This window comes from Thunnus albacares, chromosome 1 (genome assembly GCF_914725855.1).
Source record: "Thunnus albacares chromosome 1, fThuAlb1.1, whole genome shotgun sequence".
Classification (NCBI taxonomy): domain Eukaryota; kingdom Metazoa; phylum Chordata; class Actinopteri; order Scombriformes; family Scombridae; genus Thunnus; species Thunnus albacares.
This window is the reverse complement of record NC_058106.1, coordinates 30,961,055-30,986,024: the sequence shown is the minus strand read 5'-3', so window position 1 is coordinate 30,986,024 and position 24,970 is coordinate 30,961,055. Positions and strand designations below refer to the sequence as shown.

The following is a 24,970-nucleotide window of genomic DNA, read 5'->3' as shown; positions in this document are numbered from 1 at the left end:
ACTGGACCAAAAACTCTGCTATGATTCAGCAGGAGACTCTACAACATCATAATGAATGCAACAGCAACACATTTGTATTCTCCTTGAGCAGTGTCCTTTACTGTATAGCTACAGCCAGGTGATATTATGTTAAAATACTGTTTCACTGTTTCCTTTATAACAACAGGCCTGTCAGTGTCCCTGCTCTGATGACAGACTCTCCTCTGGGTAAGAGGATAGCGTGACCTCTGTCCCCGAACAACACTCCCTGACTCTGCTGCTTCTTTCCGTGCGGCTCCTCTTCTAGTGGAGGAACACAGTGGAGAAGAGAGCGGTAAACCCTGACCGCTGGGATGTCTGTCATGGTGACACCAAGATTAGGATGTCAGGGGAAATGCTGTATCTCAGTGCGCAGAAAAAGGGTCAATGTTCATTTAAATCTGACAGAGTAAAAACGAGCACAATGAGTAGTCTAATTAGTATTATAAGTTATAACAAATTCATCAAATAATGCTTGTTATACTATACAGCAGGGAGGCTCCAGCTCATTAGAGTGCTAACTGGGATACAACACATGTATAGAATTGATTTCAAAGTATTACTGCTTGTTTACAAGGCCCCTTAATATATTTCCTTCCTGCTCACTGGCTATAGACCAATCAGATCCCTCTGATCATCAAGTACGTGTCTCTTGAATGTACCTAGAATTAAATGTAAATCAGGTGAAGGTGCATTTATGGATTATGCATTCATGGTGCTGTTCTGTATTTTATGTATGTGTGTGTGTGTGTGTTGTATGGGTGGCTGAATGGTTATTTTATTTATATGGAGTATTTTATATACCTATGTGTTTTCTACCTCATTTGTTTAATGTGTTTAATGTTTTACTGTGTAGCACATTGAGCTTATCCGTGTATGAAATGTGCTATACAAATAAAATCGACTTACTATACAAGCCTGGATATTACTCTTATGATAGGATACTCATAAAATTGAGGCCGCTGTGGTCGCGTCCTTGTTATTTTTTAGTAAATTTGAAGGTTTTCAGCAACCCAAGGCAGTTAACATTACATAAAATTAAAAGTGCACACATGGTCTGTATTTTATCAGCATATTCCAGTATTTTTTTGACTCAACATGTTTACAATCAACTGCTTTAAGGTCAGCAAAATGATAAATAATTAAGCTTTTAGCATTTTTTTCTCCTGCATATTATTCCTGTCGGTGTAGAGAAGGCCTTGAAACAGGAGGAAATAAAATATACAGAAAGTAAAATGTCTCTGGTCAAAGTTATCTGATGGGGGAGTGTGTGTTGAGGGAAATCATGACCTCAGTATAATACAGGCCTGTGCACATAATAATAAATTATGGCCCGGCCTCGCATCCACGTGTCTAGTTTTACAGCTGAGGAGGAAACTAATTAACAAACTACAAGTTAAAAGAGGCAGAGAACAAGACTTAAAACATGGAAAGACAAGGGTGAGAGCAGCAGTTGTTAGAAAGAGTGAGAGACGTGGAGAGGAAATCTCACCAAAAAAGGACAGAAAGATGCTAATAAAAGAATGATTAAAAAAAGACCAACGTAATGAGCACTATGAGGAGTGGAGAGAGAGGATTTTTAGATGTCTTCAGCTATTTTGCAAAGCAGGACAATAAATAGAAACATGTTTTTAACCTCCCTATGTGGATGTTAACACAAACTACACTACTAATACAACCATCTATCTATCTATCTATCTATCTATCTATCTATCTGTCATCGAGATGGATCTGTTGTCATGCAAGCTTATGATAGTTGTTATGATTTCATCGATAGTGGTTTTAGGACTTCTCATCCAATGTTGGCTAAAGGTTTTAGGGGGAGAGGTCCTGAAAGTGCTACAGATTAAATCATGACAACTACTTAGCTTGCATTTCAACAGAACCATCTCCATGACAACTGAGCAAACTCCAACCTCTGATTAAAACTGTGAGATATGGTCTGAAAAGACACTGTGTTAAGATTTTGTCGAACTACAAGGTCAAGAATGAACTTTGATACTTTCCACATTAGCAGAAAACTATAATCTTCACATGGTTGTTGTAGTGGACTGTAATATATTGTACAGGTGTTGATGTTGTTGTGTTCTGTACTATAGTACATACAGTACTGGAGGCCTCATTTGGTCTAGATGTAATCAAGCAGCAAATACCACAGTTTTAGGCTGAAGCCAATAGAGAAGTACCTTAAACTGCAATGACATCGACGGCCTCTAGATGCTGGCTCTTCCATGACTTGACTCCCATTCAAAAAGTTTGTCACAATATTTTGTAAGTTTAATGTTACTTGATTACGATATACCTCGCACTCCTCATTTGGAAGGTCCCGGCTCCAAACGGAAAAGATGGTGCTGACCATAAGCAGCAAGTCTGGACCATGAAAGAGAGCTAAGGAGCTCTGGACTTCAAAGTGGCTCCAATGCAAACCAACGGGTGATGTCACACCTCGCTACGTCCATCTTTATATAAAGTCTACGGTTGTCGTCTAACTGTACTGTACATGTTTTCAATCATTAGATCATTCATTTTTATATCTTTGTGCTAACTCTTCTATCGTTTTTCCTTTAGAGAAACAGAAAGTGAGTGAGACAACTCAGATGGGAAAAAGACCCAAAAGGGGTTAAAGTGTCAGAGAGCAGAGGGGGTGGACAGATGCTCTGGCTGCCTGCTGTGTGTGTGTGTTTGTGTGTGTGTGTGTGTGTGTGGGGGTGTGCAGAGCAGGATGAGGCTGTTGTTTACAGCAGAGCAGTACAGCTGTGACAGCGCTGCCGGCTTGCCTGAATCTGCTGGACGCCTACAGACACTTAAAGTGATACATCACTCCCTTTATATTACATATAATCTTTAAAACAATGAAGACAAAATCCACTCTTCACTTCTTGGAAAATATGTTTCGGCAAAACAGTCTCTTCTACGCTGTAACATTTAAACAGGACAATTATATTACTTTAAAAGCCATTCCAGAAAATATATTTTGTTTCTCCACTAGCAACATCATACAACATATTCTGCTCTTTCTGTGGGGAATATTTACTTACTAAATTAATTATTTTTTTGCAGCTTGTCCTAGATGTGCAAATTCACTGTTTTCTCATTAAAGCCACCCTCCTATAAAAGGCGTGCTATTACCTTGTGACCATGTTATGAACAATAGTGCATGTGTTCTGCTCTTCCTGCCTGCTGGTTGCTGCCTATAAATAGGCCCCACAGTGGCTCTGCACTACCAGGTGGAGAGAAGAGAGTGATTATTAAAAACACAGGTGGCTCTGTGGGGACTAACCGGCTCTGTAGACCTGGCTCCAGCTCTCCATCTGTCTCTCTACTATACAAGATCCAGCTCTTAATCAATACTGCCAGTACATCTAGGTGAGGAGAAAATTGCCACAGGCAATTCCCCATCACGTTGTTGTGATGAGAGCTGTGAATGTAAAGGTAAAGCATTTTTTATACAGAGAGTATAACAAGGTCATAGAGGGATGGGCGGTTGTCAATGATACAACAGTGAAATCCAGTTTCACCGCAGTAATCCTTAAGGGTTTTTCTTTGGACACATGAATTAATTCACAAGGCCACAAGAATGCATTGAATTTTCCAGTTGAAGTGAAAACATAAAAATCACCAAAGCAGCTCTTGTAAGGTTTTGCACACAGCAACAGTAGCGAAATATGTTGCTTTTCCTCAGCGGTCTGTGGAGCACATCATGTGAATAGTGAAAAAGCAATTGTCTCTGACTTCAACCATCGTTTTTAGAAGCCGTGACTTGAAAATGAAACGAAACCAATCATCTGACACCCCTGTGAGCAAAGCAAAATGTTACTGCGTCTGCTCTGTGTGTGTGTGTGTGTGTGTGTGTGTGTGTGTGTGTGTGTGTGTGTGTGTGTGTGTGTGTGTACGCATGCGCCTTTGTGCATGTATCTCAGTGCCCTTGGCTGTGAGGCTGAACAGTGAAACTAATTACAAGCTCAAAGAATCCTAAATTGAATCCTAAATTAGAAAGCGAACACCTCCCATCGGTGGCTGGCATGGCAGTGGACTCCCAGTCAATAATTTAGCTGGAGGAGAAGAAATTGGGACTTAGAGCACTGAGGGAAGTGGAAAAACTACACGAGGCTTCAAAGTAGCAATGCAGACAGAGAGGAATGATGAAGGAAATGGAGGGAATTTTAAAATTGTCTCCTGAGTCTCAGGTCAAAGTTGGAGATTAGAATTTAAAATGAGACTTTTTAAAGGAATAGTTCCTCCAAGCGTGAAAATTAAGTCATTCTTTTATAACCCTGATGTCAGTTGATATTGATATTTTTTATCCACACTGAGTGAGCGCCTGTATTTTAATCTCAGACTTGTTTTAAAGTATTAAAGTTAACATAAAATGTATCTTTTGCAGCACAGTCCAAGTCTTCTGTAGTCAACTATTGGGAAATTGTGTACGCAGACATTCAGTAGTCACTTCCTTATGTTTGGTTCCTTATCAGCAATACTTGAGCAGTAAGTAGTAACCTCGGTACTTCCAGTGGGGAAATTATGACTAGCTATTGTTGGGAATTTTGTAGTATAAATTGTTTGGAGGAATTTACAAATTATTTTAAACATTTTTTTTTGCAAATTAAAAAAAAACTGAAGTATAATGTTTGTTTTAGCTTCTTTTAGCTCATAGGCTTGGTTTTACAGCACATTCAATTTACGCTTGAGTCTCAGCTTCTCTCATAAACATCTATTGGCAGACGTTTCTTGTTAAATAACTCTGATAAACCAACTGTATGCTAACTGCCTAGCACCAAACTGCAGACAGACAAAGTTAGCGACTAGCTGGTGAACATAATGGAGAATCTAGTTGCTTAAGAGCCAGATGATGCATTATGTGTCGTGAAGATTTAAACAAATATCTACAGCCTGAAATATCGCGTGCGGCAACAGTGAAATGTTGAGGTAAGTGAGGCGGAGGAGGAGGAGGAGATAAAACACACATACACACACACAGCAGGTTCAAGACTGACATGTGCATAAAGCGTTCAGGTCCATCCTATTCACTGAGTCTACTAACACACACCATGCTTCAGTGCTAAATCCTATCCCAGAACAGATTCCCCAGGATTACAGCGCTCCTGTCTCGAATCCTTCTTATATAATGCACACAGACACACACACACTCATCCTGTCTGCAAACACACACAGACATCACGCATATAAACACTTATTGAAATTTAGTATACATTATTACTGGTGTAACCACAGAAATGTACATTTTCCCATCGCATGTATCATCTCCTCACGGCTTTAAAGAAAAGAAAAACATCTCTGCATTCTCTTTATATGTGCACGTGTGTGTGTGTGTGTGTGCATGTGTGTGTGTGTGCATTTGACCATTGTTTGACATCAAATACAGCTGAAAGAAAAGCACAAAATAAGTGCTGTGAAAATAAATCTCCTAGGGCTGTAACCCATGACTATGCACAGGATACAGATGGCGTGTGAAGGAAAAAAAGATCATGGACAGACAGCAAGTGTTGCAGAGAAGTGCTTGTATGTATGTGTGTGTGTGTGAGATTTGCCTGAAGTGGCCGTGTGTGTCGTCGTCCTTGGAGGGTTCCAGGTCCTGTGTTGTGAGCAGGCCTGTTTCTTCACTCTGCTCCTGCTGCTCAGTCATGCTCCTGGCCCTGAATACACAAACACACAGCGCTGAGTTAACAGCAGGCACCTTTCGGCCGGACCGTCATGTACACTTGTAAAAAAAAAAATATGTTTGTTTTCGTCTCCAGGTTTGACTTCAAATAGAGCTCTACCTCCAAAAAATTTATGGGGCAAACAAGTGGACTCTGTCTTCAAAATCAACACAGTGGTGATGCAACTTCCACTGAAAGTCTGATTCTACCTGTTTACATTACATTAGAAATCTCCACTCAGCGAAATAAAGCCGTGTTCTTGTGCTTGTGTAAATGGGGTCAGTGTCTGCTCTCACCCAGATGTCTAGAAAGAAATGGAGCACCTCAGAGGTTATGCAGATGGCTGATCTGATGTGCTGCTGTGAGCTGTGACTCAATCACTCTGTAAAATACAAACTTTTCAGCACCGAAAGATATTTGGAATGAACTGTTGTGGATAACAAAAAAAAAAAAAAAAAAAAAAGCAGAAGAAACCGATGATTTGATCATAAATTCTGTAAAGTGAGATGATTTCTTCCTGTGGGTTTTAGGTGACTGACAATGAAACAAACACACACTGAAGGAAAAATAGAACTGAAACTCAGACAGAAGGAAATAACACCTTCGTGTTTACTGTGATGAATTGTCTAGCTCAGGTTATTTTCAGGCCACTGGAAGCTGTTTTGCATACAATTTGAAATGGATAGCAGCGTGTGGCTTGTTGTGGTGAAGCAGTTGAATAGAATGGATGATAGCTAAAAAGAAAAAAAACTACTATTATCCTTAAAACATGCTGGAAAACTTATTAGTTTAGTATTATGTCTCTACTCTTACCTGCACATCAAATCTCTCCCTTTCTTTCTCGTATACACACAAACACACACCTGCCCTGTGCCACGTTTTCCTCTGGGAGAGGGGAAGTCGTTACCACCTGCCTCAGTATAATTACAGGTGCTGATGGAAATAAGGCTGCTGCATGCAGTTTCCAGTGTATTATCTCTAATTGGCCAGAAGCTTCTCGTCAGCCACTGACATGTTCAAACAACAGAGGCTTCCTGGACCTAAAGGTTACATCTGACTGGTTATCTGTGATCACACAGGGGTGAATGGCGGGTGAAGGGCCTGCTGTAGAGATAAGGAAAGGGTTTGTGGGGTCTTTCAGTCTGTGGTTAAGGGTTCAGGAGGGGTATCTGATCCCAGATGTGGGCCTAATGGCCAAACAGAGCCTTGTGGTGATTTTACTGTTCATTGAAAACAATGTTCAAAGGGTTGCTTTCAGTTGTGCTCTGCTATTCTTTGAGAGGAAGTGGCTGGGTTGGAGTATTGTAATAAGATTCAACAAATCAGCAGCTGGTGACACTGAGAATATTAAGATATTCTTAAAACTGCACTTATTGCAAAATACCCTAAGAAGAAACTAATTTGCACTAAATTATTAAGATATAGCTCATCTTTTTTTTACTCAGGTGTTGTGGGAAGTAAAGATTTTCAAGAACTATACCAGTAGCTTTGCATGTTTCAGACAATGCAAATCACGTACATCTCACATTACTGCTTCCCATTTTCAAAAGCGTACAATACTGCAGGTTTTTGTGTCTGACGTACCCGGTTCCCTTTTATTTACTCAAGTATGAAGACCATAGACGTAAAACTTGCATGAGATAATGGACTTTATTTTTAGTTTACTTAAGAGGAAAAAGAAAAAAAAGAAAAAAGTTCTTTATGACCCTTCCCCTGACAGCTGGGAATCTTTTTGACATCACACTGTGTTCTTGTTTAAGGGCACAGGGAACAGACTTTGCTTTTTGGTTAACTAGTCCACAAAATGTTTGTTTGCGGTCTAAAAAACCTTGTGAAACACACACATGGACAAAAGACACATACGACAAAACACTCATTTTGTAACTGTGAGAGGAAAAACTTTTTTTTTTTTAGCCATGAGAATATTTCAGACATCTAAACTGGGCCTTATTTAGTCTGTGTGGGTTTCCTGGGACTGGAATTAAACAAATAAATGATGACAAACATTGACAGTCACCTTGGCTCGGGGATTTTCTGTCATCTCACTTTATTTACATGCCTGCTAGTAAATTGTCTGCACCTTAAACTGTCATTTAAATTTGAAACATTTGCATTAACCAGAGGAGAGCAGAAAGCACCAGACTGACACATTTCTAAAAGGTAAATAAGCAGATAGAGAGCAAACTGACTGACCTACAGAGTCAACATACAAATTGTGTATATAAATGGTTGGACAGATTGTGTTGTTACAATAGAGAAGTTAGCATCTGAGGCTACATAAACAAATGGTAGCAGTCAGATTTTGCTTCTTTTTCACGTTCTTTACTCGAAATATAAACATCCGTACATGTTTGAACCTGAATCAGATCTGAAATATGCGACGCAACTCAACAACCTTCCTTTAATACGCACACTGTACAAAAGATATCACCTGAACTAAAGTAGAGCTTCAGATTTTTGACACAGCGCTCCGATTAAAGACAGGGTCTTTAATAGAGATTAAGATTAGCCTAATTAAGCAGGATCCACCTTAAGAACATTATAATGTCAGATGATATTATGCTTTCGTGTTGCATATTCTCATACAAACCTTCAATTAAAATAATTACCACAACGTTTTTGAAGGCCACTGGAAGTCTAGATAAAAAATAACTAGTTTGTATTTTGCCTGCAGGATTTATTTATTTGCTTTTTGCAACACTGCAGTTTTTCAAGGCAATACATACATAAATGTATGAGCCGGTGTGACACTACATGATGGCTCTGGTATTGCTTCTCAAAACAAACAAGTAAACTTGACGTCTTTACATCAGAACAGAAAGGTTCTGTTATACACTGTGGTATATACTGAACTACAACTGAACTGCATTCATGGCTCGTTAAACCTCCTTCCTGCCTTTCTGCTGAATCTCCTAAACTGAACTAATTTTCTTTTTTTTTTTTTTTCGCATTCTTGTTAATTGAAAGGCCTCCACCCCTCCGACTCTCGGTTTCTCCCCCTCCATGTCCTTCTTTGTCTGAGGAGACAAACATTTTGTGCTGTCACAAGACATCCTCCAATCCAATAAACGGTAATCTTGTTAAGATCGCTAGTCACTGGGATTGCTGTTGGGAGAATCACTCCACTCTTTCTGCCTCCGGTCTGTCATTTCCCTGCAGCTTTGTGTCACTAAGTTGTTGTCTGACACATGTTTTCAAATTTCTCTTTCACAGTTTAACGCCACGTCCCAACTTTATATATATACTATATACATCTTCATATATGTGTTATAATTCTGATGCATCCACCTCTCATCCCTTTGGAGAAATCAAAAGCATAATCTGTACACAGGTAAATGAAAACTGTCACTTCATCGACACGTTTTCCCTCGTCAGCTCTCTCACTCTCTCAGCTATTTACAGAAAGTGTTTGAGGTGCAGCTCCTTATCACAAGTAATCGCTTCACACTCGGCACTGAGACAAAAAGACTAAACCAAAGATGAGTCAATGTTAACTCGGGCAGGGACAGCAGCAGGCTAATTGCCTTCCCAAGAAAATACTGTAGCAAAATAAATAAAACCACAGCAAATAAATAGATTCATTAATGAAGAATTTAAGATTTCTGTGGGTGGGATTGTGAAATCTGAGGACTTCAAAGATAGTCCCCAGGCACACAGCTTTGTCAGTGAAAGCAATGAAGTCTGGCTTGTTTACACTGGGTGTTGTAGAAGAAAAGGTTGAATTTGTCGGAAAAACTGAGGATGGGTTTGTCTCGTTATTAGAGAAAATTCCAGGAGGAGCTTGTGTGTGGGTTAAAATTTTAACCGATAAAAAGTTTCAGACCTTACGTGAATCATTTTCAAAGCCGTGTTGCATCACCTGGCTGCATGTTATGATTCATCCTTTTCCCCCAGAGTGTCTGTTGCTCCTGGATTCTTTCTCTTTGTTGTTTTACATTAACTTTATTTGGTCTACTGGCATTTCACAGATGAGAGCCTATGAAACTATAACAGGAGCTCAGCCTTTGGACTCTTAGATACTCTATCTGCACTGCTTGAGACCTCCTGAAATAACCTCCCCATTGTGCAAGCACCTCAAAACAGCCTTTGATGACACAAGTGTTTTTTTTCCAGCCGACCGAGACTCCAAACGTTCTTACTGAAGGGTATATGTGAGCACAATAATCACTTTTTGTGTGAATGTAATCCAGTTCAGAGGAAAAGGAAATTAATGCCTGTGTGAAAATCCAATTTCTTGTTAAGTGTGCCACAAAAGTCTTTTATTCTAGTCTAGTATTTTATTTTCTTAAATATGTAGTCAAGTAAAGTCAATTTTATTTATATAGCACAAAATCCCAACAGAAGTAATCTCAGGGCACTTTTCACATAGAGCAGGTTTAGACTGTACTCTTTAATCTACATCCCCCCATGAGCAAGAACTTGGCGACAGCAGCAAGAAAAAACTCCCATTTAATGGGAAGAAACCTCAAGCAGAACCAGGCTCTAGGTGGGTGGCCATCAAACGTGGGTTGAGAGACAAAGAGGAAGACACAGAGATGCACAGCAACAATAATAATAATAGAAATATGACAAATAATAATAGTGGTAGCAGTGGATGTCAATCTGGATATAGGCTATGAGAGACAGTATAGACCTTTAAAGTTTAAGTTAAGTAACTTACACCATTGTCTTGTGTCTTATAACTGTCAAAAAGCAATACTGATCAGAAGTGGGTCAGTCACATTTCCTAGTTTAAATATCTGTTTTAAACAAGTCTGCACATACATTTTATTCCTCAAATGTTAATGCATTTAGAATTTGCCTTCTTCAATAACTGGTGCTTTTTACCATTTAAAAAGTACAAAAGGCGTCAAGTCAGCCAGATTAAGAGCGACACAAAGGCGCTTAGTATTCAAAATAAAAGTTGAAACCCATTAACTTTAAATATATGAACAAAGTGCTTCATGCAGGACAATTCAAAAACTATTCAAGATGATTAATACCTGATCATATGTTACGTGTCGTCAGCAAATTTAGTTTACAAGAGACTCAGCCATGCACAGGTTAGTTATTGATTAACTCTTATAAGGCAAAAATGTACATTTTCAACATCATGTCCATTACTGTCACCGTTAACACCAATAACAATAACATACAGATGTGCATCACTACCCACTGGTAACTAAACATCTGGCCTCATTTTGTGCCTGTGAAAACTAGACGTCGCCCTTATGTTGAAGTCGTCACCGGAAGTGTGCGTCTTTCTGTCGCGTGCTTGACACCTGCCGTCGTCTCCTACCTGTAGCTCACAGCCGGCCACGACTTTCCCCGCCGTGTCGTGGCTTCGTAGCTCCGTAAAAGTCTTCAGACGTGCGCCGCATTTGTCCCGCAACACATTTTATCTTCTTTATCGGCCAAAAACTGACAAAAAACCCCTCCTCCAGATCGGTGCTAATCCATGAAGCTAAAGCTAGCAGGGAGTGTGTTGTGTTGACGCTTCAGCCTCCTCTGCAGTGTGTCGGACTGTGCAGAGGTGGGGTGAGTTTACCTATAGCCCAGTGTGGCCTGTTTACACTCTGCAGGGGATTAAACGTCGGCTACTTTCCTCCCACAGACGCCCAGAATAACGCAACGACCGCTGACTCATTAACGGTACATCTTCAGGACAAACAGATAAATGACTACAGAGCCCTCTGGAGTTTTAACAGAGTTCATGGAGACTTTTATAGTCGTCTTCCAATCATGATTTAATTATTTTTTGCAGAAATATTTACTCGTATCAGATTGATTTCTTCAACAGCAGCTCAACATTTCAAGTCAGGGACTCAGTAAATTATTTTAAATCTCTATAATGTGTGGAAAAAAATGTCTAAAGACTGTCAGGAAATGTCTTTAATATTTTTTAAAGTCTTAATGTTTATTTATTATTATTTTGGATGAGAGCAGATGGCATTATGATGGTGTTCATGACTGGTCATTTTATCCATCTATCCATCTATCTAGCTAGCTATATATATAATTGTGATTGTTTTGACTGATATTGCAATTGTGATATGATTCGTGATGTTTGAGGGAATGATTACTTTTACATCATTATTCTCATTTTCATTGAAAAACATTAAAATGATCATAGTGTGATTTTTGCAGGGATCTGTACCAAGAAACAAACAGATATTGCACCTCCTGTGATTTGAAAATTGCAGTAGGCCATATTGCAATTTCAATAAGAATAATTGTTCAGCCCTTATCCTTATATATATATATATATATATATATATATATATATGTGTGTATATATATATATATGTGTGTATATATATATATATATATATATATATATATATATATATATATATATATATATATATGTGTGTGTATATATATATATATGTGTATATATATATATATATATATATATACACACACACACAGTGAGGTCCAAAAGTCTGAGACCACTGTCCCACAGCCTCTGATTATTGACAGTCATTTTAGGAAAGTTGTAAAGACTTCTGTATGATTATTGACATGACGTTGATTCGAAGTCGATTTAGAGCTACAACGATTAGTCGACTAATTGATTAGTCGAATGACATCACAGGGAGAAGAAAGAAATTGAACAAATTAATCTGCAATTATTTTTAATAATTGATCAATCATTTTTCAAGCAAAATGCCAAATATTTTCTGGTTTCAGCTTCTTAAATGTGAGGATGTGCTGCTTTTCTTTATCATATGTGACAGTAACTTGAATATCTTCAGGTTTTGGACTGTTGGTCAAAAATAACAAGCATATTGAATACATCACTTTGGGCTTAGAGAAATTGTAAATGGCTTTTCTTCCACTATTTTTTAATAGAATTGAGAAAATAATCTGCAGATTAATCGATAAATAAAATCATTGTTAATTGCTGCTAAATCAATCAATTATTACATTGATCGAAAATTAATTCACAACGCAAAATTAACATTATAGAAGGATGTGTTTGTATCAGTGTACCAGGAGAAGATAGACTTTATATTCATAGATCAGGTTGGAGCTACATTTCTATATTTTTTTTTCATCATTAATGTTTTAGCCTATAACATATCAAAAACAATGATATACATGTTACCAGAGCCCGATTTCATGTCTTCCTGAGAGTTCATGTATTGAGTTTTTAGGACAGAGAAACTGTTAAAGAAGCCTTTTACTCTCAGGGACAGTCTCAGTATGTATGTGGTTCAGGAAAATCAATGTAATCCTTGTGAACCTCAAACTCAATTGTAAACACTGCGACAATCGTGGGTCATATAAGGTTCAATGCCAATCAGCAGCATTTGTCAGCCATGAATCACTGAGCTTTGTGTTTGTTAAAACAACATGATGCATCTAACAGACTTCCAAATAAGGCTGAATCATCCGAGGCCGATGCAAGTTCAAGGAACTGCAAAATTATTTAAGATGTAAAAATAAATTTAAAAAAAACAAACAACGTCAAACAGAACACCAAAGAAGAGGAGTGATGTCACAAATTGAAATATTCAGCATGAAAATGAGGCATATAAATGATGCTAAAGGCTGTATGACCCACCTTTGAAACAGTAATTTAATCATTTCATCTGTCAGTTTTCATGATGAGTCATATAGACCAGAAACAAAAACACACATAAACTCACAAAAAAAAAAAAGTAAAAACAAAACAACATACAGCAGATTTCACTTCAAATTAAATAACCATCCAGATCTCAACATTGTCCTACTTTCTGACATTAAAGTTTTCCATTTGTACACTCCACATTCGGCCCAGTTTAAACATCCTTTGCTGACACATCTACCTCTTATTCTCTCCTCTGCTGTGATTGGTTCATGTGGAACAAGAGCCCTCAATTAAGGGTAAGTGACTTTTACCTCGAGTCACCTTGTCACCAGTATGACACATGACAAACGGACCAAACACTGTGCGCCTCCAGTGTATTTCCTGTGTGGTGTTGACTGACCTGGCTCTGCTGGCTGCTATCCTCTGACTGCAGTTACCATGAGGGTGGCGATAGTGTGGGAGCTGGCAGTATCTGTCCTGGCCTGGGGCCTCGTCGGCGGGCAGGGCCTTAGGGCTGGCTGCGTAGATAGTGCATCCCATGAACACCTCCTGGAAGTCACCCCTCAGTGTCCTACAGCGAGCGGAGAAGAGCTGTCCTCAAGGTATCCTTCCTGTGCGCGGCCTGTCCTGTCCTGATGCCAGCCAGCTGCTCTCTGGAAAAGCCATTGGATCAGCACATTGCTATCTTAACCCCTCCTTCCCCCTGAATCTCTCCTCCAGCCAACCTCATTCTCTCTCTCTCCCTCTCTCTCTCTCTCTCCGCGGCCCTCCTCCCTCCCCCCTGAGCTGAGACCGGAGAGGATAATCAGATTTCACATTTACACTCAACAAAATCATCCCCAGTGTAATCACTCCCTGTCACTGATGTTGCATTATGCTAATGCACACAGCGTACTCTCAGTTCAGGAGCATTAGGGGCAGTTAAAAATAACCTAACGGCCGGATAGAAGTGAGTGCCTCTGCAGAAGCAGATAAAATTTTAACAAAGTGTCTGTTTAGTGATGTGCTGAAGGGTGAGCGGTTGACAGCCGGTCAAACATACAGCTGGGGCTGCAACTGAGGATTATTTTCACTATGGATTAATGTGTAAGTTATTGTTCAGTCTAAAAAAAATGTCAGAAAAAACTGATAAATATGCCACAAATATCCAAGTTGGCATCCTGAAATTGCTCATTTTGTCTGATCAACATTGGGGAAAAACACCAGCAAATCCTCACATGTGAGAAGCTCTTAAAAGTCAATAGTTACCATTTTTGCTTGATAAAACTACTTATTCAGCCCTTCATGCTGCTTTACGCTGAAACCTGAACATATCGTACATTGTCTCAGGTATGTAAGTCTTTCCTTGACAGTAAATATATTGTATTAAATGGCATTTATGTTAGTAGGTAAATCAGCTTTTAAACTCCCTAAAACAGGCAAAAACTTGACATTTCATACAGTTATGATTGATTCTGGCCTCTTTAGAGACACTGCTCTCCTGTGGCCGAATGCTACAGTGCAGTTTACATATTAGAAGATTAATTTCTAACATTATCTGTTGAACTTAGATACTACCTGCACACAAACAATAAAATACTTAACAATTGTGGAATACAATTAGATGCACAGTATCCATCTTTTAACTAGATATACAGTAGGTTTCCCGACATTTTCTGCAACTAATTTCATTTGCATGGTCGGGTTTTAAAAACATTAGGATCATTTAAACAGAAGGCGACCGGTTTTCGGTCTTAAATCATCAACAAAGCAGAAGCCAGTGAGCAGTTCCCAGGACAGATTGTCTCATAAAAAGATTTATTTTTTTCCAGCCCAAATTTACAAAGGCAAGTTACAGAGTATTGTATAAAAAAGAACCATGGTAATGTACACTTTACACAAACTCCTGAAGGGAGGGAGAAAGGTGGAGCAGGGGGGGAAGAGTTCTGAATTTCTCACACAGAAAGAAAATGAAGACTTTGTAAACATCCTTGCAAGCACCAGTAGCGGCGCTTTAGGGGGGGGTCTTTGTGTGACAGTAGGTGGGTCAGGAAAGGACAAACGAGCAAGTGTCTCTGTGTTTTCACAGAAGAATGTTCAAATAGGCACCAATTGAGACAACTGCTGGCCAATAAATATACTCTTCACCATGAAACAAATACAGTCCTGCAAAATACAAGAGCCAAGCACTTTCCAATATGTTGATAGCAAACATTACTTTTCTGGCTTTTCATACACTTTAGTATATATGATTTTCACTGGGCTTTGCTTACTACTGAGATAACATTACTACTCTCGGAGAGAACAAATGCACTTGTCACAACCATTGTCTGATAAAACTATATGTATGCAGTCTGCTGGTACTAAAACCCACTGACTTTAATGACAACATCACAGCTGCCTAGATTACCCTTACAGATTAAGTACAAGTCAAACACCACCACATTCAGCTTATTCATGTCAGTCATTCTTCTTTAAAATGCGCAACAGTCAAAGATATACCATCTTGCAAAATTCGTGGGACGAGAAACTGGCAACTTTTTTACTTGGAATGTCCAAGAACCCCGAAATCAAGAGCTGCAGTTTTGTATTCATGAGTAGTGTCTCATCAAACTGGTGTAACATCCAACTTCAGAGGGTATTAGACATGGGATTAACTGGTGGTTTACTGACTTGATCACAAACAGTATTAAATGAGAAAAAAAAACAACAACAATGGGAACATTAAAAGTGATTGTAAAACCAAAAAATTAATAAAATTTAATTTAATGACAACACGGTCAATATCCCACTCTCATTACAATGCTTTAGAGGAACGTAAGACCCACATGGCATAAAAACTTTAACAATTCCCTATCCTGAGCCAATTAATCATTTCATAATCAACAACAGCACATCCAGCTCAGAGCAAAAAATGTGCCTTTTTGTCACACCCATAAACAGAAGCTCTCTCAAATCAATGCAAATAGCATATGGATAAAATTTCACTTACAACCCCTGAGGTATAAGAGAACTGAAAAATAATTTAAAGCCAAGAGGGACCTCTGTTGGAAACGGCCATTTACTGCGTGACCATGTTGACAGTTTTTGGGCCGATTTGAAAAGTTAACCATACTTGTTTGAGTTTACAGAGTGGCACCATCAATGTGAGGCCCGAATGAAAGCTGAGAGAAATGTGCTTCTTTTCAGCTGATTGGGCAACTTTGAGCCTTCCTTACTTCAGTCATGTGTGCGTGATGAAGGTCCCATTTCCCCCAGTTTACCATTTTAGCTTTCGCTTCAGGCTTTTTCACTTAGCTCACCCTTCTTTCTTGCTGAGTTCATTCCCTGCATCTGAGTGGTTCGTGTTTGTTCTGTAACAACAACAGCTGAAAGGATTTTTGGGCCATTTCTTGCACTTACAGTATGTTTAATGTGCCAAGAGTTGATTTTACAGCACAGGCAGCGACTGAAAAAGAGAAAGACGTCCAAGGTATGAGACTCATTGGCTCAGTTTTGGACTGATCCAAACCTAGCCGCTTGTAAGAAAACCACAACCATCTGAGGTGAATGTGTGTTATGGTGAAGCCACATGAGCAAGCCACAATTTTGCAATCAGAATGAAGTTCCTCTAAATCACTGGGGGGGAAAAAAAAAATCTGATGTAGGCAGCGATCCAGAGGTCTGCAACCAGAGTAATTGCTCACTGCATGTTGGGATGAATGGAGATGTGAGCCAACATTGTGATGTGTTGAAAAAACTTGAGGTCAAGTGAATTAAATAAAAATTTGCTGCAAGTCCATCAAAGCTGGGGTGAAGATGAAGTACTGCAGCCATGATCTGAGCACAAAATGTTAAAAGTTGTTATGGCCGGATGCTATTTTACAGTGACATTTTCTTAAACAGTTGCGTGCTGGGATAAATATAAACATTTATGCACATAAACTTAGGCTAAAAGTCTATATTACAGCAGAAAAATACACGAGTGAACTTTTACATTACAGAAAACAATCAAACTTGATGAATTGAAGCACAATCTTATAGTAAAACACCGAACCCCCATCCCTCCCCCCACATGTGGCCCAGAGCACAGTGGTAACAACGCCCTGTGAATTCATTGCTTGCTAATGTGGCTTCACCGTTTTGTGTGAGTGTAAAGACAGAATTTCAGTGTGAGGTGAGACAGCACTAACACCAGCATTAGACATTCAAAGATGAACACAATGATATGGAGTAGAGTACTGAACTAAAGTAATATTGAAAAAAAAAAAAAAGAAAACATGAATAGTGTTTATTCTCCATTGAGGTGTATGCGGTCCCTTCGCAAAACATGGCGACATCATCCCTGAAACAAGAACTGAGGGTTCAAAGAGGATGGGGAATTAACAATGATGATGGAAAATGAAAACTTCAGTCTCAGGCTTTCAAGTCTCTGAAGAAAGCAGCTGTTGCCATATTCCCTCTCCCCATGAAATATAGCCAAACATTTGTCAAGTTAAGGATATACTGTTGCTTCACGGCATACAATAAGCCAAAGACATAGAGTTGAAATCATTTCAGTATGATTCACTTTTTTTCATCAGTCTTTAATTCAGTTTAACTCCCCTTTCCCATCAGCCACCCAACTTCCCAAAATCCCCAGCCAATTTCTTTCTGCGTGTGACAAAAAACAATGCAGTCAAAGAAAAAAGAAAAAAAAAAAGAACAACAACAAAAAAAGCTGTTCTGGCAGTCCAATAGTCTCTTTTTGCATTGTATTTGTTGACAGTGCAAAGACTAGATAATCAGCGGGTTGGTGTTTCCTCTGCATGATGGGGCAGAGTGATGGCTTTGAACCTGGTATATCAGTCCTGTTATAGTCCAAGGTTTGAGAATTTAGGGTCATTTACGAGGGGAGGGGAAAAAAAAAAAAAAAAAGACGACAATCTGCCTAGCCTCGGGGCAGAAGAACTAAAAATAAAGATAGAAACACCATTCAACTGATGTCTAAAAGGTAACACCCGGGAGATCCTTTTCTCATGTGAGCCAGTCACATGAATCTTTGCAGGGTTGAGGTGTGACGGTCAGGTTTCCCTGTGAAAGACAGAAACAAAACTTATTTATTACATGTTCATGTATTTATCTACATAAAATAAATAAATAAATAAAAGGGTAATGCCTTTCACACTTTTATAACTTTGGCAATTTGCATGACCTGTGAGTAACATTTAGTTATAACATCATTCAGTTGTAATTTCCAAACATTGCCACTAGATGTCAGTGCAGGCTGCACTGGTTTTGTGTCTTGGCGGGCTCATTCCACGTCTCTATTATCAACACTGTGATCCACTTGTCCTCAGAGGACCTACTTAGGATGGATGAGCTGAGGGGCTAAATGCTGCACTGCATATTGTGCTAGATTGCAGCAGAGTAATAAGAGATTTGTTTGGCCAGGAATTTTTTCACAGGTCGCTGCCTCTGAGTCTGCAACATAAATGGAAGGAGAGAGTGGAGCAGTGTGTTCTTTTCACTTCAAATCAAATAAACCCAGGACAAAGAAACACAATGTTATATTTTTACAGAACATTGTACATCTGTGTCAGTACTCATAACTATTTGCTTTGATATTTCTGTTTATGTACAGCACTGTGCCTACCACCTGCATTTGTCTGATTTGCAAACACTGCTGTCACTTTACCAATGTGTCCCTGTAGGCTTGTGTTTTGTTTTACTGTCAGTCTTTTTCCCGTCTCTCCAGCTAAGGGGGTCTTACCGTTCTCACCTCCGTGCTGGCGGGTAGAGGGAGGGGGTTGCTGCTTGTTGACTGGCAACAATAGCTGATGAGGAGAGACCTATGGCGAGTTGGAAAATGTATGGCTATCAGTTAAATTTCCTGTTTAGATTCTGAATTTAGATTAACTGATTGGTCGTCAGCGATAATTTAACAGTCTGCATCTAATTACAGCAAGTTGAGCACTCTAGAATGTGGGCCTTTTTATATTTAAGTAACCAGCATTTATCTACTCTGCATGAATAGTACTTCATTAACTATGCAACAACAGTATCACATTTAGCGTAGTCAATCTACTGTCAAACAGCAGAGATGGGACGATTGAGGACGGACTGACCTGTGGCATAGGAAAGGTCATATTGCCCTGAGAGCAGGGGGTATCCCAGGTGGTGGTGAGAGGGCATGATGCGCTGGGAGGGCGAGGAGCGCGGCCGGTCCACGTCTCTTTCTCTTTCCCTCTCACGCTCCCTTTCCCGATCTCTGTCTCCACCAGCTCCTCTGTCCTGCTCCCTCTCCCTATCATGGGGCGGCTTGTCACCTACTGTGGGAGATTTGCTTTTGTATTGGCTGGCGTGCTGATGCAGGATATCCAGGGCTTTGGAGTCCGTTGCCGTTTTGGTGACAGTGGGGCTAGCGCGAGATTTGTCACCGCCTTCCTCACCTCCGGCTATTTTACTGCCGTATGGAGAAAACGGGTAGCCTGCAGGTAGGTAAGAACCTATGAGTGATGAAGAGAAGTGGTGGTTCAAATTCAGGTTTATATGTGATAGAAGTATGACGACTAATTATTCATTCATGCTCACATTAGTTGAATGTGTTGCCAATAAGTCCATTTTGATTCCTGTACAAAATTTCCTATTGCCCACCCATTGTGGCTTTTTCTAGGTACCAACAGTTACAAAGTCCACTACAAGCATATTTTTTTCCACATCGAATAATTTTGATGTTGAAAATGAAAACACGGACTGTAAATATTAAAATGTGGTTGGCAACACTGCAGGCCAAAAATCAAGGTTTTCCTTGCATAGAGGACATTTTGGCGCCCTGTCTTGTCCCCAACAAGATCTGGCAAATGATAATAATTTCCTGCAGCTTTATAATTTTTTAACATTACTGCCATTTCTTGCACAACACAAAAATTGCTTCAAATTGCATTGTTCCTGCTGGGGTTGACATACAGTTTTGCTTTAAGGCCGCACTAAGAAATCTTTGGAGTCACTGCCTGTTTGTCAATTTTATATATTATATTATATTATATTATAACACCTCAAAACATAGTTCTGGTCAACAGTAAAATCTCTATTCAAAATCAGTGGTCATGGTAGCCTAGCCAGTATTAAATTGGAAGAAACCAGAGAAGCAATACTGATGACTTACACCAGGTTTAGTTTGAAGAATCTTGGAAGAATGGTGGACAACAAACAAATGATTTTTCATATTTTGTTTTTCATTAGGAGTGTACTGAAAACATTTACATAAATTCCAAGTTAATGAAATGTCATACCTGGGTAGTTCTGCATCATGACTGAAGGCATGCCCCTGTATCCAGGGTGGTTGGGGTCATAGCCTTGTCCATAGGGGTAACCATGCATGTAGGGCATGTAGCCTTGGTGCTGTGCTAGTGGTGATGAGAACTGCATGTGGGGATTAGAACGAGAGTCTTTGCTCATGGCCCGGTGGTCCTCAGCAGTGATTCTGGGATCAGTACTTTCTTTGCAGTCCTCCTTGGGCCCACTTTGACTGTCCTTGGGTCTGGGCCTATCATCCTTTAATTTCCGATCACGTTCCCGTTCTCTGTCCCTTTCGTCTTTCCATCGAGGTTGTTGTTGCTGGTGTTCGTCCTCCACTTGGGGCTTCTGGCTCTCTGGGTACTGCTATTGGTTGGGAAAGAAGTTCCAAGTCAGCACATAATTTGAATCTACATATTGAAATAACCTAAAACAATCTCATAACAGTGACACAAGCAGCACTGGTATTGTAAAATTGTGTTTACCTGTCTGTACCACATGGCCTGCTCCATTCCAGCCTGACCTCTGGACTCCAGTGCTTGCTTTGAGTCTTCCTTTCCATGGTGGCCCCCTTCTGTCAGCTTCATCTTTAGCCCCTCAGCTTGCTGGGACTTTGGGTCCTCCCCCTTAATCATGGATTTGGAGGAGGGCTCAGAGGGCGAGTCCCTGGATTTGCTTGGGGGCTGCGGTGTCTTACCAAGATCAGACTGACTTGGGGCTTTGGAGAGGCTGGGTGGCATTGGGCTCTTTTGTTTCCAATCCTCTTTCATGGAAGCTTCACGTTCCTTTATGGCTACGTCAGACTTTTTCTCAGCAGCACGATGCTGTTCCGCCATCTGTCGCTGTCGCTCCTCGTACTGTTGTCGATAGGCAGGGTTGGTATTCATCAAGTGGTTATGGTAGGCCTGATCAGGATGGTATGCGTATGGGGGGACATAGGCATACTGGTTGTAGTAAAGAGGTTGCATGTACATGTTGGATCGCTGTTGGATGACTGAGGGTTGCTGTTGCGGCTGCTGCTGGCCAGGAGCACTGCTGTCAGGTTTGCGGTCTTCATGCACCTCAACCTTGACTTTTTCCTCACCTTGGTCCTGGTCATCATCCCTTTTGATCTTAACCTGACTTTCAGCCACAGGCGTACCTGGATTAGGCCCACCGGGGCTGGGGTTGACGTAATTGGGGGAGTAATACGAGTCATAGCTGGGATAGTATGGGGATTCTTTGTTGGGTGCCTGGTTTGGAAAGAGTGCTTTTTTGACACTTTCCCTGATGGCTTGGTCCTCTGTCCTGGCTTTGACACCTTCTTGTTTCCCTTCACCATCCTCACCAGCATCTGAGATGTCTGAATATGCTGGGCTGTTGGTTTTGACTGAGGAGTTGTCAGCACCATTCTGGTTCACCATGTGAAGTGGTGTGAGAGGTTGTGGCATCCCACTGCCATCTATCCGACTGGCTACACCAATGGATGGGCTAGGGGCATTGTCAGAAAAGCTGTAAATCTTGTCAGCCTCAGCCTTGATGCTAGCCAAGCGACTTTGATGAGGGTCTGAGGAACCATTAAGGAGTCCTTCCCCCTTATTCACTTGATCACAAGGTTCAGGATATGGTAGCTTTCCTTCCTCCAGTTTTCCTCCCTTTCCCGGAGGCTTAGGGCTGTCAGCCTCCTTCCCACCATCTTTTTTCTTCTTGTCTTTCTTCTTTTTGTCTTTGGAGCTACTTGAGGCAGGATCTCCAATGGCAGGGGGTTTAGGCTGTGTACCTTTCATTTGGGGACTTTTAGGGATTCCTTGTATCATTGGGGTAAGCCCTGGGGAAGAATTTGGGTTTCCAGGAGGAAAAGAGTACATCTGCTGGGATGCTGCAGAGCCAGGGCCAATGGGTCGTGGTGATTTCATATTTTTCTGAGCCATTTTATCAGCCTTTGTGCCCTTTTTGGACTTGTCTGATCCCCTCTTATCATCTATACCATCGTTACTGGCCTCATCAGTGAGGCATGGTCCATCTTCACATCCATCCATTGGTGTACCTCCTGTTTCTGGATCTGTCTCTGCAATTTTCTTTTTACTCTGCTTTGAACCAAACTTGCCAGGAGATGGGGAAGGACTTTGAGCATCAAAGTTCCTGCCTTTTGGAGTAACTGAACGTGCTGGAGACAAGCATCCTTTCTGAGAGATTGATGCCCCATTACAGTTCCCTGGTTCAGGGTGAAGAGTCGAGTCCTCCCCATATTCACTGTCTCCATCTAATTCCAACTTTATGTCATCATCATTGTGGGCACGGGCTTGGTGGTACTTGAGACCATTGATGTGCTTGTACTTCTTGTTGCAGTTGGGGTGTGGGCAGTCAATAAGAACAGGTGAGGGGCAGGTGCGATCAAGAGGAGGTGGAAGTGGCTCAGTCTTAATAGAAGGAATGGGAAGACCTGTTGGCCCCACCCCTCCACTGTTGGAGTTTGTCCGCATGCGTTTGTTGCCTTTGGTGTCCTCTGAGCTGGAATTGGGCTCCATATCTGAGGCTGGTTTGGTCTTGCGTTTTCCAGCTGATGAGGGACTGGCTTTGATGTCCTCTGTGTTGCTGTTGGGTGGGGTGCGGCGTTCTGATGGCGTCTGGCTGCCCCTTCGGCCCTTGCTGTTAGAGGCAGCACGCGTCTTGTTGTTGGTGGTGCCCTTGTTGTCAGATGAGTTGCTGTTCTCATTGATAGGGGTGTTGCTATTCGGTCTCATTCGCTTACCTCGACCACGACCATTCCTCATCTCCAGATCACTTGTAGGGGATTCACAAAACCTGCAGTAGTGGCGAAAATTATGTAAAAGACTTAGTGATGTCACAGTACCAATGGCTGATTTCAAAACAAATAAGTGCTTTAGTTTAGATTCTGAAATGATACAATGGAAATTCAATTACCCATTCATTTTTAAATTCTTTAGATTATAAATCTGTCTTTTTCATTTTTCTTATTCTACAACATTAAATCACTGTTACTATAATTGACAAACAAATTGATCTTAACAAGTACAAAGATAAAACAACAATAAGTATTAAACTCCCTTACTATCACACACCTAAATCACCACTGTGCAATTAATAGTTTTTAGAAGTTGCATAATAACTGTACTGGATGTGTGTAATCAAAATGACAAGTAATCTTATGTTAAATACGCTTGTACCTTGACGGTTCAGATGAGATTCACTCCTACTGTGCAAACTAAATTTACCCTCATTATCTGCTAGGTGAAAAACAAACTGAAACCAATGATCTAGCAGCCTACATACCTATGCTTTTGAAGACATTTTTTTAAACCTCTACTTATGGCATATGTACAAGACTTTATGATTACTGCACAAATAGCAGTGGTTACTTCTGTGCTAGACCATATCCTTTCTAAAGTTAGTTTTTTACAAGGTTTTTTGTATATTTTCACTGGGAGTCACACATACACTGTTATTAACTGCATTGGTGTGCCAAATAACATGCCATAATTACTCGTCTCACAATTTCAGAAAACATAAAATGAGTCATAACAGTAATGCCAATGATGACAGTACTAGGGGGTTTAAATCCCTTTGAGTCTCACATCCATAATTAACAAAGGCAATGATATGAAAATATAGACATCATTGTTCTGTTCCTGTACTCTCATAACATACTGATCAGATATTTTGTGCACTGTTAAGTAAGTAAGCACTCTAAACAAAGCAACATGACTTTCAAAATGAATGACATGTAAACATCTGAAAAGACATCAGTGAACATTCCAGCTGCTTTGTAATCAAAACATGTAGTCATTCAAATACTTAAAATTGCTGTTTGGCCTTATCTCTCCATAACAGTAATGTTATTATCTTTCTGCACGGCAGTGAAGGTTAGCAATCTGTGACAAAGAGAGACACCGGGCTGGTATGACTCACAGCTTCCTCTACAAGTCTCTCCAAACAATTTCAGCCACAGCAGGGGATGTGAATACATCCGTAGTCTGACAGTGGTAGAGGAATTTAGACTCATTACAAGCCCAAGTTTATATTCAGTCCTTTGAAAGCTTTCTGAATTATTCATGGCATGTCCCTAATGTAGTTGTGCTGCAAACTGTAAGACTATGTCGGTGCAAATACAGCCCAACGAACCTCACTTACTGTGCAAACCTCACTAACTGAGCATTATTGTGATATACTGTGATACATTAGTGTGATACAGTCTGTCCTTGTTTTCCATTAGCACTGCTTTAATCTTGATTTTTTTTTTCCCCCACTGCGCTTAACAGTGCATTCCAAACATAGATTTATATTTACTTTTAAAAACGGTGCAGGTGTTCTAAATCAAAGCAAGTGCTGGGAAATGTATTTTACACAACCTGTGTATTTTGCATAACAAAGGCAAATACCCAGAAATTACAAACACCTTAAGCTACCGCCCACATACCACTGATCTAAGAAATTGCAGCCTTTGTGATAGAGAATGTTATACAGTGTTGAGGAAAGCTATTAGTCCAATAATTGGATTCTG

At 40.2% G+C, this 24,970-nt stretch overlaps 2 protein-coding genes across 5 annotated transcripts in view; both read right to left on the bottom strand.

Annotated features, from left to right (window-relative positions):
• The window catches only part of gramd2aa (GRAM domain containing 2Aa), a 29,426-nt gene extending 15,448 nt beyond the window's left edge, over positions 1-13,978 (bottom strand). Inside the window, exons 1-2 of one of the 3 annotated variants that reach the window (XM_044354750.1) lie at positions 13,634-13,978; positions 5,568-5,672 (exon numbers count right to left, since the gene is read on the bottom strand). In XM_044354750.1, the coding sequence (XP_044210685.1) occupies positions 5,568-5,672; positions 13,634-13,773 (245 nt within the window). In that variant the 5' untranslated portion in view covers positions 13,774-13,978. Of the gene's footprint in view, positions 1-5,567; positions 5,673-10,956; positions 11,499-13,633 lie in introns of those variants that run through there. The other 2 variants (XM_044354770.1, XM_044354760.1) reach the window with 2 other exon arrangements.
• Positions 13,979-15,011: 1,033 nt separating this feature from the next.
• LOC122984350 (zinc finger protein 609-like) overlaps positions 15,012-24,970 on the bottom strand; it is a 79,723-nt gene continuing 69,764 nt past the window's right edge. Inside the window, exons 5-9 of one of the 2 annotated variants that reach the window (XM_044354732.1) lie at positions 20,955-23,253; positions 20,466-20,835; positions 19,299-19,679; positions 18,944-19,022; positions 15,012-18,264 (exon numbers count right to left, since the gene is read on the bottom strand). In XM_044354732.1, the coding sequence (XP_044210667.1) occupies positions 18,949-19,022; positions 19,299-19,679; positions 20,466-20,835; positions 20,955-23,253 (3,124 nt within the window). In that variant the 3' untranslated portion in view covers positions 15,012-18,264; positions 18,944-18,948. The remainder of the gene's footprint in view (positions 18,265-18,943; positions 19,023-19,298; positions 19,680-20,465; positions 20,836-20,954; positions 23,254-24,970) is intronic. The other variant, XM_044354740.1, reaches the window with a different exon arrangement.